This window comes from Nothoprocta perdicaria, unplaced genomic scaffold, assembly GCF_003342845.1.
Source record: "Nothoprocta perdicaria isolate Ctin4 unplaced genomic scaffold, notPer1 scaffold_9, whole genome shotgun sequence".
NCBI classification, from domain to species: Eukaryota; Metazoa; Chordata; class Aves; order Tinamiformes; family Tinamidae; genus Nothoprocta; species Nothoprocta perdicaria.
The window spans coordinates 5,609,284-5,628,020 of NW_020456198.1; the positions used below are offsets into that span (position 1 = coordinate 5,609,284).

The following is an 18,737-nucleotide window of genomic DNA, read 5'->3' on the forward strand; positions in this document are numbered from 1 at the left end:
TCAAGCCGGCAGTAACCCCAGCGCACAGAGCATCCTTCTGCCCCGGGAAAACATCGCTTCTGACGGCGGTGACAACCCCCATAGCTGCTATGTCGGGGGGCACAGCACAGTGTGCGGGGCTCAGGAGGGACCTATCTCCACACCTGCTTACCTCTCCTTCCTGATTCTTCCCCATGTCATCTCCAGCTCGAAGCTAGCCCTGATTTGCAGTGCTGGGACATGCTCATTTTGCTCATGTTTCTCCCGAAAAGGACAATGGCATCATCTAGGCAAAGGTCTGCACCAACTTGCTGAATTAAATAACAGGGCAGCTCACACAGGAAGGCAGTGCAGGAAAGCAGCCAAGGAGCTGGCAGATTTCTGTGCCTTTCCACCATGGATGGAGAAAAGTCCTACTTGTCCTCAAAGGCTTCTTCCAGCGGACGATTTCATGGAGGTTTGGATCAGTCTCAGGTGCTGCAAGTAAGCACAGGTAGAGCAGAAATCAGCAACTATACATTAGGCAACAGTTTAAATAACACCTCTGTACCCAGGGCCATGTGAGAGATGTTGTCGTACAGAGCATTGGCAGCAGCTAGAGGATGCTATTTTGAGCAACGGTAGAGCAATTTGGCTAATCATTAAATCTCATGTTTTGTGCCTTCATTGCGCAGAAATACCGCCTTTGATCTACCAGCTACCAATACCTTGTTTCAGGTCACCACCAACTCCTTCAAAGACTCTGGGCTAAGCAATAAGACTATTGCAATCAATGGATCTCATTCACCCAACACCAAGGTCAGCACTTGCTGGAGCAACTGAGGAGTAAAGTACATTTCTCTGAGCAGCTCTGCTCCTGAGCAGGCTGGTACCTTCCACCCCTGCCAATGGTGCTGTCCTCACCAAACCCATGTCTGCAGGAGCTTCACATGAGGCCGCCGGCGTCTTCAGTGGGTGGTGTCCTGCCCACCTTAGTACCTCCCCAGCACCCTGGTCTGATTGCACAATTTCATTTATTAGTTCAGGCGTTGACTGCAGTGCAACACAGATGCTGTGAGTGGCTCTTGCATCGGTCTAACCTTGCCTGCAGCCACTCTTATCTCCCTTTCCGTGGCTTGGAGTCTGACCCTGCTGGCAGCTCACTTCTCTAACCACTTTCATCAAAGCACAAGCATGATCCACAACAGCGGGCTATTAATTTTGCTGAACGTTAATAGTAGAGCACCATGTCGAACAAGCAACACTGCCTACAGGGGTACACAGGGAGGCCGGTTTCCGACTTCGGCAGGAGTGCTGCACTCCTCAAGCAGGGAATTGTGGTGCTGGATTCCTGCTTACAGAATGGGTGGTTAAAAGCATCACGTAGCAGGGAAAATGCCTCTGGAAAGAGAGCTGCTGCAGGAGGTCCTTGCTGCGCTACAGAGCCTGGGCTGGCAGCTGTCCTGCTGGGCCGGAGCGATGCACGAGGAGGCTGGGACAACCAACACACCTCGGTCACCAAGGGGCAGCGGCTGCCACATTCGGAGGAGCCTGGATTTTATTATTACTTCTTCCTCTGTGACAAGGCCCAGACGCACTGCATGCAGCTTGGAGAACACAGGGGCTTGGGAAATAGCAGGCAGGCGTTTCCCACCCATGTGCTGCAATACGCTCCCACATTGGCAAACGAAGCTCTGTGACTCCTGCAGCACGGCCCAGGGCTGGGGGCAGACTCCCACCACCCCCTTCACCCCATGGCGAGCAGATAAAAGTCTCTATCTCTGGGCAATCATTAACTTCTCCTCCAGAGCCAGAGGGAGGTGAGAAGCCACCCCAGCTCTGCAAATACTCCCATGGTCCAAGTAGTGATTAGCCAAGGAGAAAGAGCTGTGCCGGGCAGCATAGCCAGCCCTCCTGTCCCTCGGAGGACACCAGGGCATCAAGCGCAGAGCTCTGACAGCAACAATGGGAACTTTACCACCACCAAAGTCCTCAGACAGCCGAACCAGCTTGGGGCAACCCACAGGACCTCTGCGGCTTTCAGAGCAAGGTCAGAGGGGCCACAGTGGCCACGAGACGTGGCAGGATGACTTGAAGGTGAACTCTCCATAGTACCAGGTCCTGGGACACGGGGACACTGCAAGGAGCCTGGGGCCCTTTACCAGCAGATAAGCATCACCTAGCAACTGGCTGCCTTGACAGGGCCACCTCCAGGGAGCTCTGCAGAAACACAAAGGCTTTTTGTTAATCCCAAAGACCGGGGCACTGGTTGAGATCACTTACTAATTTAGATCCCAAGTGAATCACTGCTCATGCGACTCCGAGCAAACCGGCTTTGCCGTCCAGCTGCCCTTGGTTGCAGGAGTTCCTGTGCACCCCTAAAACCTGCTTCCCAGCGCAGAGGAGCAGACCCTGAGCGTGGGAGCTGCTCACACAGTGCCATGCGTTGGACACAACTATGTCCATGGCAATTAACATCCCTTTTCCTCATGTATTTTATGCAGCCTAACGCAGGGCCTGAGGGAACTTGCTAAACCCAAGCTCAACGCTTCCACTTTAGGCTGCTCAAAAGGCCTGCAGCACCTAAACTTCAGGTTTATCTTGCTCATGCCAGAGGCCAGTGGAGCAGTAGGGCACAAAACCCAGGAAGGGCTGAGGGGGAAAGCGCAACCCCTGCTCTAAAGGAGACCCCTCTGCAGCTTCAGCCCTTGCCTAGCAGCACGGGCTGTTGCTGATTAAACCACTGCCCCTTCTGCAACCGGCACGTGGTCACGAGTGTGTGAAGGTGCACGCGGAGGCAGACACCGCGCTCCAAGGGGAATGCAGGTCAGCGTGTCTTTCTGCTCCTGCGGTTGAGACGCCACGTCCGTCAGAACTAAACTCTGGGCTAGAAAACAAATAAAATAAAAAGTACTTAAAAGATCTTAGTAGCAAAAGACTGGTGGTTCCTCCCGTGCTTCATGATATTCTTCTATTTTAGAAGAATAGATGTGCAAACACATGCCTAACTTGGGAGAAAACACCTGCGCGCCGGGAAGGATGCTCAGCCTGCGAGCGCAGCCGGGCACACGTTCCCGCCCTCACCCCTCTCCACTTCTCTCTCTTCTCTTGCAGAAGGAATATTCCCTCCAGGCCCGGGGCCAGAGCCGGAGCGGGAAGCCGGCGAGCAGCAGCTCGGGTGAGTGGCTCTGTGCAGCACCATGAGAAGGGGTTCCCCAGGATGGGGAACACACTGGGATCCCCAACAGGAGCTCGGCATGGCGAGGGCTCAGCACGAAGCCAGCAGAGGAGCTCGGCCCCACAGGGAAAGAGGGCGGCAGGGCCGGGCCGTCTCCATCACGGGCCCGGAGGATGTTTGGGGAATGTTGCAAGGGGAATAATTGCAACGCCCAGGACTAATCCCGGGAGCGGTTGCCCTGGCGCCGGGTTCTGCTGTTGCAGCGGTTGCTAAAGGGAGTGGGCGTGCGGCTTCCTCCGGGGCGATCTGATTTCTCGGGGAGGGAGCGTGTTTAAAGCGCGTGGAGGAGACGGTTGCCCATCCGGGAGCGGGGCTGCGTCCCCGCCACCGGCTCAGCGCGGCCGCTGCTCCCGGAGAAACCCGGCCGCGCTGCACACACAGAAGGGCTTGGAGAAAAGAAAATCATATATATATATATATATATATATATATATATATATAGGGATTTTTTTTCTGGCACTCGTGGAAAAGCATCACCTGGCGAGGAGCCGCCAGGCAGCAAACTCCTGGCACGGCGCTCACCACCAGCCCGGGCAAGGCCGCGGCGTCGGGCAGCCGCGGGGATGGCGAGAGCGGCGGGCAGGGCGGGCGCGCGCCGCGCCGGGCGCCACGTGACGCCGCATCCCCGCTCCGGCTGAGGCGACGCGGCGGAGGCGGCAGCGCCATGTCGCGCCATGTCGAGCGGGCCACGCTGCTGCGCTCAGGTAAGGCCCGCGCGGCGGCGGCGCGAGCGGCGCACGGGACGGTCCTGGGGCGCCCGCCAGCTTGGCCCGCACGGCCTCGTCCTGCCGGCCGCACACAGCCCCGCACAGCTGCTCGTGCCCTGAGGACTGGCTTGTAAACTGCGCTCAAAGTAGCTACTTCCTTTAATGCTTCAGCAGTTGGAAGGGGCAATTCCCCGTTTCTGCCTCTCGGAAGGGCTCCAGGTGCCACCGTGCACTGGCCGAGCAGCGCCGTGTTCCCGCTTGTCCCTTCCTCCTGCAGAGCAATGAGGCTGCTTGGGGTATCGGCACCGATGGCAGCCTGGCACTGCCACTCCGAGAGGGGCTTTTCCCTCTGGATTCAGCAAAATACCTTTGAGCTACCTTAAAAAAATCATTCGTGACTGCGGTGTCGTGCTGCTCTCCTACCCTGGCCAGTGCCCAGAGCAAATATTGGACAGGGTATTAAAAGCAAGTTTGTGATTATCAAAAAGATCGCGGAGCATCTGTCACCACTTAACGAACCCAGGCGAGCTGGTGCACAGGCCGTTTGCAAAACGGCCCGATATCCTTGTTAATGGTTAACAGCGAGCGGGATCCCAGGCTCAGCATCTCGGCTTATCGCTGTGGGAGGCTTTTAAATGCAATTATTAACCAGCAAAATCAATGCCGCCCAGCCCTCCAAGCTGCACTCTGCCGCTGCCGAAGCTCTGGGGCTCAGGTGGGCCCCGCTGCACCCCGAGCACCCGCTGCCCAAACGCGCCGCCCCCAAAGGTACCGCCGAGCTGGGGGGAGAGGGGTGCGGAGCTACATGCTGCTTCCCGGCCCCTCCGGAGGCCAGAGCACCGGGCTCGGGACCGGTAGGACGGGTGGGGAACACTGGAGTTACCTGTGAGCACCACGGGCTGCGCTGGGGAGCGCGGGAAGGACCTGGGGGCACTGGCAGAATGGGGGTGACCCTGGGTGCTGGGGGTGCCTGTATGGGGGAGCTCTGGCTGTGCTGCTGAGCAGCACCAGCCCTGCGAGCACTTGGCGGAACGGGGAGACAGGAACCTAGCAGGTGACAGGGGTGACAGGGCCAGCGCAGGGCTGGGAACTGCTGGGACTTGTTGCACCGGTGACGAAGAAACTCCCGGCCCTGCAACTACACACACACAAAAAACAGATCTGGAGCCTCAAGTGCTACTTAACATAAGGAAAATCCACAAAAATGATGGCCTTTCCTCATGCACCGCTCGCTGCCGAAGCGCCACGCGCCATGACCTTGCTGCCTTCCTCCTGCCCTTGAGCCCCGAGCGCCGTCACAGCACCGGGGCCGCCCCTGCCCCGCGCAGCCACCTCAAGTTACAGCGTTACAGCACCAGAATTAGGCTCGCTTAATTATTTAACGCGATAGATTGCGAGCGGCCCCGCGCGCTTCCCCTTGGGAGCGTGCAGCCGGCTCCCCGGCGTTGCCGCTGCTCCGAGCCAAGCAAGGGGTCTTGGGACACATTCCTGGAGAAACCAGTCCCGGAGGTGGAAAGCAGGGCAAGCCCCTCACACCAGGGTGCTATGAGCACCCGGCCGCCTCGGGGCGGCCGTACCAGCACTGCTGTTATCCCTCAGGGAGGCACTAAGCCGTTGCAGTCACTAAGCTAACGTGGAGGAACGAGCGGCATTTTGCTCCGGCTCTGCTCCAGGAGATTAGTTGGGGTTTTAAGATGCATCGTGCAGTGTCAGCAACAGCCCCAGCATGCTCCGATTCTCAAAACTCGCCTGGATGCCACCCTGTGCCCCGTGCTCTGGGTGTCCCTGCTCGAGCAGGGGGGTTGGACTGGATGATCTCTTAGAGGTCCCTTCCAACCTCAACCATTCTGATTCTGCAAGCCCAAAAGCATTCTGAAATGGCCCTAACCATGGCCCTGTGGTACCTCGTTCTGCTCTGAATCTACCAAATGCCTGCTGAAAGCAGGTGTCCTGCTTGCAGGATGAGAGCAGCCCTGAAATGCAACCGCTCGCCTGCTCAGAGGCAGAGCCCCGTGCAGTGTGTGAGCGCAGGAAAGGAGGGCTCTCCCTGCAAAGCTTTGGGGAGCAGAGGTCATTGCTTGAGCGTCACTGTCCTGTGTCCCCACAAGCAGTGCGGCAGAGAGCCCCTGGTCCCAGCAAACCAGCTAAATTCCCCAGATTTGCACAACAATCCAAACCCGACTGTTTTATTTCCCGTCTGTAAACATCCACAGGAGGTGCTCAGCCAGTAGCAGCAGCAATGAACAATCTCAGCTCTCCCCCTGTTTCCAATATGTTCCTCTTGCACTAAAACATATACCAAAATAATTGCTGACCTTCATCCCAGGGGATGTTCGTCACTCAGCTGGACAAGGTCTGAAAAACTTGATCTAAGCTGGCTTGTTTGGAGCAGTCTCATCTTTCCTACCAAAGAACAGGGTCCACAATGAACACGACACCATCTGACCCTGGTTCCCCTTCCCAGAATAATGCCCTCTGCCTATTTTTATGCTGATGACATTTTGTAGAGGCTCATTCTCTGCCCAGAAAAGGATCCCATAAAGCACTTGAGAAAGAGCAGTTTGGGTCCTTTTCTAGTTATTTATCCAGACTGAAAAACCTCCCTCTAAACAGTCTGGTCAGAAAATCAACACTCAAACAGCATAGACAACACAAGTAAGAGACTGCAAACAATATTTGCTTGATAGACTGCAGCTAAAATTAAACATCAACCTGTGCTGCAGAAGGTTACACCAGCGGTTTTACAGGTTAAGCTTACTGCAAACCAGTCGTACAGCATTGCAGTGCCTCGGAGTACAAGGCTGCACGGTGCTGAACATGGAGAAAGTCGGTTTGCAGCTGGATTATAGGATGTGTGAGGGCACATGCAAGGCATGACGTGTCTGTCATGGGGGAAGGATGATGAGCAGCGAGAACTGCAGGGTGCTTCAGCGAAACGACGTCGAGGGGAAGGAGAGATGCTTGCTACCTACGTGCAGGCTCGTCCCAAAGCTGCATCCAAGGCCCCAGGACCCCATAGGCAGAGGGGCTGCAGAACAGAGATGCCTGGGAAGGAATTTCACATGAAAATCTGCAAAAAGGGGCTGAACCAGGGCCTCCTGCTACGCCCTCCGTCCTCCTGAAACACTGCAAATCCCCAGGTGCTGGGCAGGAGCCCAGACAGATGCCCTAAACCCTTTTAAACACCACAGCTCTGGATTAATTTTCTTTTCAGTCTTTTTTCTTCCCCCTGCTCCTGTGAAGAGCTGCTGGAGTCGGGCAGCCAGCTGCAACCAGCCCCCTTGGGCTACCTGCCCCTTCCAAGGCCACTAATCCCCTTAACATTCCTGGGGATTATTTTCATCCCGATAGGACAGTGAGCAGGGAACCTGGAGGCAGCTGAGAGCGGAGCACAGCGAGCAGCATCGGTCCTGCCCACGTGCAGAGGGGTTCGAGGTCAGCCCATCGCATAGAGACAGGGCAATGAACCCTAAATAAATGCTCTGTGCTCTGCTCCCCTCTGGAGGGGATCTCTTCTCAGCAAGGGAAATTGCATCAGGGATGATCCAAAAAGCAGCAGCAAAGGGAAACCCAGCTGAGCCCCCATCTCAGGTGCCTGATCCCAGGCAGAGGCCTGACAGGCCCCATGGGTCTGTTTAGGGTTTAGGAAATTAAAACTGCCCTTGCCCAGGGCTGCACAAAAGCCACTCAGTGTCCCCAGCACTCAGCATTCCCACTCACCCTACACGTTACACTCCCAGTGGCATATATTTAATTATTGTTATATGTTATTATTGTTATTTGCTACGCTTAGGTTTTCCAAGATGCTTAATGTCTCACCAAAATTGCCCACTGTTCTGTCTCCCAAGAGATGGGGACTATGTGTAATTGTAAGTGGAAATGGTTTTAGCCAGGATTGCAGACCCCCGATTTTATCACCACAGCAGATGTGTAGGGGTTTCCAGAAAGTCTGAGCAGGACTTGGGGCTTCAGTTTAGATCAAAAGATTTTTAAAAGTCATTTTTCTCCGTCTTCTATACTCTGGGTTGGACCTGGGAAAAGGGACAAATGCAGATATTTCCTAGGGGTCTCCTAGAAAACAGAACAAGGCTGGGAGCTCGTTTCTCTGGGGCGAGGGGTCATGCTGGGTATGAAGTCCAAAGATCTCCCAGTGCTTGTGGCCTTGACCTGCTCATCTGTGTGGCCTTGCTTTGTATGTATAGAAAAGTCACTCAGAAATGTACCTTTCTTGGAAAGCCTCATTTTAGAAATGAGGAAAGCGAAAGTATTTTAAAAGCAAACAACAGACTGCATGCATCGAAGCAAACACAACTGCCTGCTAAAACAACAATACAAAACCACTTCTATTTGAAAGGTCACCCCGCCTTTCCAAGCACGGGGAGGGTGTTAAAATGTACGTGTATTTTTTGTTTATATCTTGCCAAGAACGATATAAAAATGTCTAATACCTTTGGTTGATTTATGATGGTGACCAAGGAAGTGCCAGAACGGAGCTTTGTTCATTGATCTACAGCTGCATCATGCAAAACCAGGCATCCTGCTGTAAATCCATCGCAGAGACCTGGCTTGATTTACACCTCCAGCACTATAAATAATGACAAAAAGCAGCCTGATAGCAGTCTGTCCCCCTGTACATGGATATGAATTACGTGACATCGTGAAGATGATAGATCTGCTCCACTAGAAACATTTTGCACTGGGTCCCTCTCTACCAAACTGCAGGAGAGAGGATGCCCTGACCTTACTCCCAGCGTAACCCCAAGCTGTGTTTCAGGAGCACTAATGCTTCTTCTAGTCCCATTTTTCTTTTTATGCTCCATGCAAACGAACAGACTTCTTGAATTGTGCCAGATTAAGGTCTTCTGAAGATATAAAATGCTGTTTGCACAGCTAGGCTCAAGGCTCTTTCCAGTTGTTTTCTAGGACAAGGTCAGTGCTTTGACCTTGTGCCAGGGCAGCAGCTCGGATACCGATGCCGCTTGACCTGGCAGGTGGTGATGCCGATATCCACAGGGAGCAAAAACGTTCCTGATGGCATCTGCACACCCCTGGACAGACCTGGCACGGTGAAAAACAAGCTAAAAGCTACCTGCTGGGTCCTGCTTGGGTAAATTACAGGTGCCGTGAGTTCTTGGGCGTGCTGAGTTAACAGCCACCTGGCCAGAAATGTTCCCAGTGTATTTCAGTTCCTCCCACTCCTTCCTTCCCAGCATTTTGGGCATTTGTGTTAGCTTCAGGGAAAAGAGCCCTCTCCGCCTTCACTAAGTAGTCTGATAAATTGCTTCTATTTCCCAAGCCTGGGTCATGCGATGCTGGATTGCTACAGTCTGGAAATAACCACATTAGGCTACTCGACCCCTTTGGAGCTGCTGCCTCCCTGGCTGCTTCCACCCCAAAATGACCCATAACCAGCGTGATGGAACTGGTGCCATCACACAAACCAAACACAGGCTCTCTGCTGCAGGAGAGGACAGCTCTCTTCTAAATGTTGGCAAAGGGGCACTGAAAGAAAAGGGGAACAGGATGCCATGGTGACACTAAATCCAGCCTTTTACTGTACTGCCATTCAGAAAGTACATTTTTCATTTAAAAGATCTGTTATTTGTCAACATTACTTCAGAGAGAAGCTCTCTTGTTTGACAAGTAAAGGAAGACATTGTTTTGCCACCTGAAATGGGAGGTCATCCCCTTCATTCCCACCCAGGCAAAGCTCTGCTTTTACATCTCCCTTTCTTGTCTATCCTCTGCCTTTTCTCCTCAAAAGTGAGGAAGTATGAGAAAAACAAACCAAAGCAATTTTACCCTTGGTGAACACCCGTTGTGTTTTCTCACTGGTTGAAAACTAGCTTTCATTTAACAGAAGTTGGCCAAAAAAAGTTGTGCTTTGCTAACCCTTGGCTGTTCTTCACTGCCTACCTCTCCAGAAGGCACCACTGAGCCACAGCCTGCACTCATGGAGTCGTGGCCCATGGGCACACGAGCTGGCCCAGTACTGGTCCATTTTGTGCATCACTTTTGGCTACCAGACATCAATCCTAAAAGAAAATAATTTGATATGAGAAATCACTGTTTCCAGCTTCCCAAGAGCCCTTTAAATAGTTATCAGATTCACCCAGTTACGCTCCTGTAAAGGGCTCCGATTTGTTTCTCTTTGTTCCCAAAGCAGCAGGGCACTGGCCACATCAACACTGAACGAGCAGTTGAATCGTTTCTTCAGCATTAATTCTTAAACAATCCTGTTTGATTGCAACTCACTTTACCTTGAGAAAGTGCTTACTAAGAAAGACCGACCCTTACCTTCTTTCTCTTGCTTTATCTATTGATTTCTTGATTTCTCTTTTTAACAGGGTCTTATTCCTTTTATACATGAGACTACAATAAGAGAAAAAGGCAAAATTACCAAACAACATCCCTTCCTGCACCATCAACCCATATAGCTTCACAAAGTTCAAAATATTGAAATATTTTGATTCTCAAAATATTATAATGGTGAGACATTTACAGATGTGGAGCTGCCTACACTCTATTCCTGGGACTTTTTGTGCCTACTGGTAAACTTCCAACTTTTTCAAGTGAGTAGTTGGGAATAAATCCCCTGATTAGACTGCACACCAACATAATTACAGTCTGCCCAACTGCACTTCACACTTAAAGACACAGCCCACTGTGTGTATTTTGTCTTGCAATATGTACTTTGCACTCACTTTGTATAGGTTCTTTTGTAATGGAGAAATGGAGAGTCCTTAGGAAAAAAATCAACAGCCTTGTGGTTTGCCTGAAATCCAAGCTGCCGGCACTTGAGAAAGAGCAGAGCTTTGTTCTCACATCCAGAACATACACAATTATTACAGCATGATCCTGTACTGCATGTGTGAGTGATGCTTTCCTTGGCACTGGGCTGGATGCTGAACATTAGCCCTGTGGGGTATCAGCAATGCCTCACACTGATATGAGGGGCAGACACCATCTCTTTTCCTCCTGTTTGGCAGCAGACAAGAGCTCTGGTGGGCTCCTGTTCTCCAGTGTACTGAGACTTCTCATGCAAACACCTCTCTTCTCTTTCAGCATCCATGTACACTGAAATACAGAGGGAACGGCCAGACACTGGGAATATCCTGACTCACCCAGACTACATAGATGGAAACCCAGATCTTATCAAGCCTAAAAAACTCCTAAATCCCGTAAAAGCCTCCAAGAGTCACCAGGAGCTGCACAGAGAGCTGCTGATGAACCACAAGAGGTAAGAAGAAGCCCCCACCTGTCACTGAAGCAGTCTGTGAGGTGTTGAGCAGTCTGAGCTCATCAGCCAGATGCTGCTGCATGGTCAGAGACAGCCCACAAGCTGGAAGCTCATGATAAATCCCTTCACTTACAGACACGGGATAAAACTTGGCTGTAGCCCCTTTTCTCTCTTCTTCAGCCCAGCAATTTCTTTCAAAACAAAAGCAAAACAGAAAATCTCTGCCATTCTGAGGCACTGCTAAGTCCTCTCTGGAGCTGCTCACTTTTTCCCCACACATAGAGCCACAGGCTCTGGAAGCTGCAAATACCTGGCCCAAGATCCGTGCGTGCAAGGAAAACCCCACTGTCCCCTTCCTGATGTCCCATCAATGTTGAACATGAATGTTCAAATGAGTATTTGTCAGCTTGCTCTGCTCACCGCCTTGATCTCCCAGAACACAATCCCCTTCCAACCACAGGGGACCAGAGCATGACGAAACCGCTGCAACTTCAGCAGCAGAGATGAACAAGGAAATACCAGCCGCTGTTTGTCCAAGGTTTGTGGCTGCCAGATAAGGTTGCTTGGTTAGGCTCAAGGAGGAGCAGAGACTGGTGTCAACAGGATGTGGGACAGCAACAATTGCTCTTGCAGCAGGGCAGTCCTTGAGGCACGCTGCTAATCCACAGGGCAGGAAAGGCAGGATAATGTGACAGGAAAGACAAGGCACAGACCCTGGGACATGGATCAGAGCAAGCAAACAGTGACGTACTCCATCATTTGCTATTTGAGTCCTATTCCTGCCACCACGTCATGGCCACATTTGCATCAGACACTGGCAGAAGGCAGCCCCACCACGACCATCCTGCCACCTCCTCTCCTTTTAGTCCTGTACTTCTCAGAGAGAGACACTGCTTGTGGACACCAATTTAACCTTGCTCACGTTCAGGCTTCCCAAATATTATTTCCACAAATATGTAAAACAAAGCCTATTGCAAACAGGCATCTACCTTTTCAAGTTGCTTACAATTAGATCTTTAATCAAATATTTAACCTGTTTTAATTCCTTCTTTTCCTTGATTTAAAATCTGGAAGTACTCAAACCTTTAATCATCCGGTGTAGGTTATGAAGCCTTGTCAGATTTAGATCAATTTTTATAGTCTCTTCTGGTGTCTCTGGGTTCCAGAGACAATCAAATACTGTCAGTCGGTTCACAAAAGCTGCCAAGCTGACATGGATATCCTAGATGGAAGGAAGGAGAGCGCTTGTAAACATCCTGCAAATCACTGTCAAATGCAGCAGTTTGTCTCCTGCTATATGTTACTATAGAGGGGAGAGAAAGGGAAGAGGAGAGAGAGGGACCTCTGGCTTGCTCCTGTTTCTGTTTTGCTGTTGTTTTTTGCCCTTCGGCAGAACCCAGAGCAATTCAAGCGAGAGACTTGTGCAACAAAAACCTTATCACAGTCAACACCTCTGGGTACCAACAGCACAGGCCAACTAAATCAAAGCACAGTAACAAATCCAGAGGCACCATTGCAAACACTGAGCCTGCTGCAAGCCAGGGCAGATTTACTTTCTCTCAGGCCTTTGGAGAGGCATCTCTGTAACACCCGAGTTCTTTCTGGCTTGAAAAAACATTAGAAAAGCTCTGCTGTCAATTCTCCTGTTAACTATGCTAATGCAACTGTGAACTTTGTCCTGCCATAAAGCAGGAAAAGAGGTGGCAATGGAAAGCAATGTTCAATGCATTCCCATTCCCTGGGAGCATCCAGGGACTGCGGTTCCCCAGACATGTTCCCCAGTGGTTCGCTGCATCTGGACAGTATTTCCCTCACCTTTCTGCCACTTAAACTTCTAGCGATGGTAGATACAACCCTAGTGCCTGACATCATGCCAAGAAAGGTGCAAAGTCCACTGGACAAGATGCCTCTGCTTTCTAATAACTTTAATATAAAACGGCCAGCCTTGAGTCAATAGAAACCTCCTACCAACAAAAAGCTCTGTGTTGCTAGCAAGGCCTGCTCAGTGAATGGGCTAGGACTCACAACAGGGCACAGAGTCACCAGTTTTAGTGGTTTAAGCCAGAAAGTTTATGGGTTTTGCAGAAGGCTGAGTCCTTTTATCAGGGAGGAGGTAAGACTGCTGAACCTGCATCTTGGAAGGGCAGGAACCATCCCATGAGCCACACCAAGCACATCTGGACTTTCTCCCCATTGACCCTTATCCCTTCACATGCACAGCTACTTCCATGATCTCAGGAGCGCAGCAGCTGCTAGGACAGTGGCCAGGGCCATTTGCAAAAGGTAAATCTTAGTGTTTAGATTCGGTCATGGCAACTTGTGAAGTGTTAGCTTTATGAAGTCTACTCAGGGAACGCTTTCCAGCTCTTTGCTGCATATTTACCCCTGAAGTGTCCTCATGACCTCTCCTGTCCAGCAATCCTGTCCCTAACAAAACAGGATTTTAGCAGTCCCTCTTTCAGATGCATTGACAGGGCTGAAGGGGAGCCAGGTGCCCCCTTCATCAGCAAATGCTCTTGCTTCCAAGAGAAAAGCACCTTTCATTTCAGCCTCTAAGTCCAAACTCTCCACGTTATCAAGGTTCACTCTAATCTCCAGCGCTAAAGCAAATCTGGATGCAAGAGGAGGAAATGAACTGCCAGGACAATTACTGCAGTTCAATGACTACCCCTGCTGGTGGAAAACAAAAATTCCCTAAATGCAGCTCAAGCTGCTCCTGAAATAATTAAAACTAGTAATGGCATTTCCATTCCCACCACAGAAAGCTGCAGCAGGACAGTAAAAGAGGCCTCTCAAACCCTCCTACACCTCAGGGCAGCCTCCATGGTTCCAAAGGCACCAAAGTGCTCCCTACTCAAACCCTTCCAGGTGGATTTGTGGCCTGGATCTCCATGTTTCCCTTCAGGGTTGAGGACAGACTTCTGGTGGCTAAACAGGAGGGTGATGGTGTTCTAGCCCTGACACATCTTCTCTTCATCCACAGAGGCCTGGGAGTGGAGAGCAAGCCAGAGCTGCAGAGGGTCCTTGAGCACCGGCGGCGAAACCAGCTCATCAGACAGAAGAAGGAAGAGGAAGAGGCGAAGAAATTGCAGTCACCTTTCGAAAAAGAGTTATTAAAGAGGCACCAGAGGCTGGATCAGGTAGAATCAAGTTTTTAGGCATCGCCAGGTTACCTAAACCCCTGTGCAAGGCACAGACCAGAGAGCAGAGGGGTACAATGGGGCTCAACCCAAAGCACGACTTTGCTGCCCCTGCATGAAATGAGAGCCACAGAACGTAGCTCTCAACATGCACACAAGCTAAACCCATCCTTGGGCATTGCCAGGGGAATGGTGCCTTGGCCAGAGCAGACCAGGAGGGCAGCAAGAAGGGTGACACACAGGCTGGGCAAGTTAATTTGCTTCTTTCGGAAATAAAGTAATTCCTTGTCCCATTCACCAATACCTGCACATAAAATTGATAAAATGGCTTTAATAGCACAGAAGATCTCTTGCACTATCAACCAAGCCAAGACCACACACAAAAATCAAAGTCCAACACTGAAAAATCAGAAATATGAAACTGAGTCACTTAGGGACAGATCCATAAAGACTCTGCATAGAGAAGCAGTACAACCTGTAGATGACAACCCAGTGGTAGGAACATTTCCCTGGCTCACAGGCTCCCTTTGCAGGGATTCAAGCCTCCTCCTCCCTCTCCCATGCCAGTTTGGGAGTGAGGAGCACTCTCCACCTTTTCAACTGGAGAAAAGAACAAACGTTTCTGTGAGCCAGGAAAACTAAGGGTGAAAAAGAGAGTGAGTCAACATGTGACCTACAGAGTCATTCAATTCTGGGCAATAACAACTGGACCCTGAGCACTAATGAAACCAGCCATTTGAATGTAGCTAATGAATTGCAGTTTTATCCTTGAGTGGGCACAGATAATGATGACTGTTTGCATTTCAGCTGGAGAAAGAACAAGAGAAGCAGGAAGACCATGCACCAGAATTCATCAAAGTCAAAGAAAACCTGAGGAGGACATCGACAGTGAGTGGGGAGGAGAAAGCAGCATAGCTCCTGCCAAAACGCAAAAGGGATCGTCCCAAGGACGGCACTAACACCCACTGGCATCGTGTACCCGGTCAGCGCTCACAGCCACATCTTTGGGGCTATTTCCTGTTATTAATGCTTGCTCCAGTAGAATGCATAAAAAAGGTTTTCCCATCCCAGGAAGGTATCATAATGGAACAAGTGCAGTATTCGCTAGAAGTACTCACAGGAGAAGCTGCGGAGAGAAATGAGGTCCCTTTTCCCCCAGACTGTGGGTGGATACTAACCTCCAGCTAACTCTTGGTTGACCCTTGGGACACAGTGAATGTTTAAGCCCGAGAAGCCTGTGGAGGGTTGAGTATTGTCACATCAGCCCAGAGGCAGGCTCGCTGAGCACGGGGTAGCAGGAAGGCTGCTGCAGCCCTGGGCAGCTCATGGAAGCCTTTGCATGACAACCAAGAGGGACAATCTGCTTATTACTGAGAACAAACACGGTGACCACAACGGCTTTTCCATGAGTTACAGGTATTGTACCACTATGCAAGTCAACCTCACGGATATTGTGCATCTGAGCAGCACAGCTCTACTATTAAACTGTTAGAAAAATCAACCTCTGCGTCCCCACAGACATCCAGCACAGGCAGAAAGGTGCAACGGTTCATCAGGAGCATCAAACTGCATTTCAAACCTGTTTGAATAAGCAATTTAGCCTGTTCCATGAGCAGGTAGAAAATACACTGGACTATTCCACGAATGCTCCAAGTAGGAGGAAACTGCTACGGGCAGCAAACAAAGGCTGGGGGTGTTTTCAGTACTCATGGTGCTGGCTCAGCAACCAGCAGCAGATAGGGAAGGTCAGAGCAGCAGAGAGGTGAAACTGCCTCTTGCCCCTGGACTACTGAGTTTCAGCCCCTCACCCAGCAGTTGGACACGTTGCAACCTCAGCAACGCAGGGGAAAACACTCAGTGGCCGAGAGGTGGCAATGTCACCCTGCTGTCCTGTAACCTCTGTGCCCAGCCTGCAGCACAGCTGCCACCTGGACCCATAGATACTGCTGCAAATCAGGGCTGACAGGGCTTCTCTTCTCCCTTCCCTGAGGTCAGAACTGCTTCATTTCAGTCGCCACTTTGCAAAGCTGAAGTTCTCCTGGCTGCTAGCAGAAGAAAGCTGGGAGAGATGGTGCCTTTGCACCGCTTATGGTCAGCGCCTACCATATTTATGGGGTACCTGAGTAGAAAATCTTCAAAACTGCTGGACTCTTTCTTCAAAAGCACCTGTGCCTTGAGGGTGCCCTCATCTAGAGCTAAAATGTCTCCTTCAGGAATAGCTCATCTTCCTGCTTCTCACCTCAGCCCTCATATAAAGCCTAGACAGTGTACTCACCAACTGCCTTTGAAAAGTGGTTCTTGAACAGTGAAACTCAATGGACTCAGCCAGCTGGGAAGGCAATACCTGATCAAACAATATCCACTATCCACATCTGCAGGGGATCCATCTATGAATAAAGGGAAACTGGGCATTTAACACATCTTTGTTAATTAAGAACTTATTAGTCTACTCCCTAGTTTTCTCCAGTCCAGCAGGGTATTTCATCTTTGATTCACTCTTGCTCAACCTGTCAACTTGAGGAAAACATGAGTTACTCCACCACATGTCAAGTGGGTGATGCAGCTACGTAGCTACTAGGATGGTCTGAGATTACAGGAGCCCTTAGCCCGATCTTAGATCTCAAGAGTTCCACCTTATAGCACTAACTCCATGGTAATTTTTAGCCCCACACTCATCACGCTTAATCTAAACAAGTTTTTGTTTCAGAAATCCAGTGCACGCAGTCACTACGGGTCAATCAAGATCTGAACGGAGCAATTACGCCCTTTCCAACTGTGTGGCTTTTCAGGTAGCTTAAGAGCCCACATGGAAGCAGCAGAGGGAAGGGGGGATGCCAAATTTCTCCAAGAGAAAAAGGTGATGCTAAAAATGCCTTTATATGGTTGTAGAGAGCATTATACGATATCCTATAAATATCATCAATTTAAATAATAGACCAGAACTTACTGAGCTGGGCTTTTGTGAGGGGTACAGAGTAAATGATTTTCATCAAAGAGCTCAGAACAACAACGAAGCCCTAGAACCTATAGTTTTGCCACAGATTAAATCAACCCCAGAACAGAACAATGTTAGTCACCGCTGAAATCAGTGTTGGATAGGACCATTTATGCAAGTTCGTGGGTGCAAAGCCATTCCAAAATGCCTGGGTAAACTGAGCACTCATCTGAGCAAAGAAAAGCCAGAAAAATACAACAGTGCTCCTGAGCACACTGAAATAATGTGAAAAATATTAAGGCAGCAGCCTCTGGCCTGGTGGCTGCCAAGCACAGAGCGGGCAGCACACGGACACGCACGGGTGGCTGGCACTTGTACCCTGCAGCTTGTGCCCAAACGGAGGCCAAATCTCACTGCCCCAGCTCAGACTAAACTCAGGCAGGCAAAAGAAATCCCTGCAGGCTCCTGGGCACCCACTGGCAAACAGGTCACGGCATCAGGCTCGTGGGATGCTCCCGGGAACCCACTGGCAAACGGGCCATGAAGAAGCCCCGTCGGGCAGCTCTGCACGGCCCCATAACACAGGACTGCTGCAGTGTTCACTTAAAAACCCCATCGTTTTCAAGCACATTCTCACCTTCATAAACTGAAAACTGCCTCCTTTGCTGGACACGGACTAAGGGTCCATAAAACCTTCACTGGACACTCTTTGTGTGGCCAGTATCTGTGGCTGCAGTGCTGCAGAAAAGTACTTGACTCGAGCGACAAACAATTTCACCTAAAAGAAAAAATGACCAGTGTTGACATTAACAGGAAAAGATCTGGGAAAATCTTTGTATGCTGTTTTCTGTTAAATGAATTCCAGAATTTTGGGTCTATCTCCTTATGTCCCTAAAACACTTTCCTAAAGAAATGTGATGTTGTCCAAAATATATAGATTTTCAAAGTATTTTTTGCACTGCATATACTGCCTATGTGATAGATAATCCTATATTCTGTGTTTGTGTTTATAGCTATAAAAATATATATATTTCACACTGTACTCAATCAAATGTCAATGCTCACTGTTTAATGCACACCCTTCTGAGGAAATAAACTATGTGATGATTGTATATTTTGCTCTTTTCCACACAGAATTGAAAAAAAAAAAAAAGGCTCCAAGGATGCAAGCAGACAAGAAGCCAAATGAAATTATTAAAAATAAAAACCACTGAAGTTTGACAGTGACTTGTTCATTAGTACTGTGTAAACTTACTCATCAACACACATTTTCATTTTTTGTGCTCAGTGCTGCATCTTTTGCTCATTCACAAATTCCAGCTCAATAGGTTGAAAATTTTAGGACACAAAAAAAAGCAGGATCGGGTGCTGTGCATGGGATATTCACTGATATTCTCTATATGTTAAATTTCTTCCTGGTGAAACAGGCCCACCTGCCTAGCAGGGCAAAGCAAAACAAAGCCAAAGGGCCACCTTGCACTTGGATTAATGTGATAAATCAGTTCTTAACGGGAATATA

General features: G+C 50.1%; 1 protein-coding gene and 1 long non-coding RNA gene across 3 annotated transcripts; one reads left to right on the forward strand and one right to left on the reverse strand.

Annotated features, from left to right (window-relative positions):
* Nucleotides 1-312: 312 nt before the first annotated feature.
* LOC112958760 lies at nucleotides 313-18,063 on the reverse strand. Its single transcript, XR_003251492.1, has 2 exons — nucleotides 17,856-18,063; nucleotides 313-456 (listed from the first exon to the last, which is right to left on the reverse strand). It is a non-coding gene; the product is annotated as an uncharacterized LOC112958760 (long non-coding RNA).
* On the forward strand, nucleotides 3,119-17,428 carry FAM107A (family with sequence similarity 107 member A). 2 transcript variants are annotated; one of them, XM_026052689.1, is made up of 4 exons: nucleotides 3,119-3,136; nucleotides 10,969-11,143; nucleotides 14,127-14,283; nucleotides 15,091-17,428. In XM_026052689.1, exons 2-4 carry the CDS (start codon nucleotides 10,974-10,976, stop codon nucleotides 15,196-15,198), a joined length of 435 nt encoding a protein of 144 aa, XP_025908474.1. In that variant the 5' UTR covers nucleotides 3,119-3,136; nucleotides 10,969-10,973; the 3' UTR covers nucleotides 15,199-17,428. The 2 variants fall into 2 exon arrangements, with proteins under 2 accessions (XP_025908474.1, XP_025908473.1); XM_026052688.1 differs by lacking the exon at nucleotides 3,119-3,136 and adding an exon at nucleotides 3,848-3,900.
* Nucleotides 18,064-18,737: the final 674 nt, after the last annotated feature.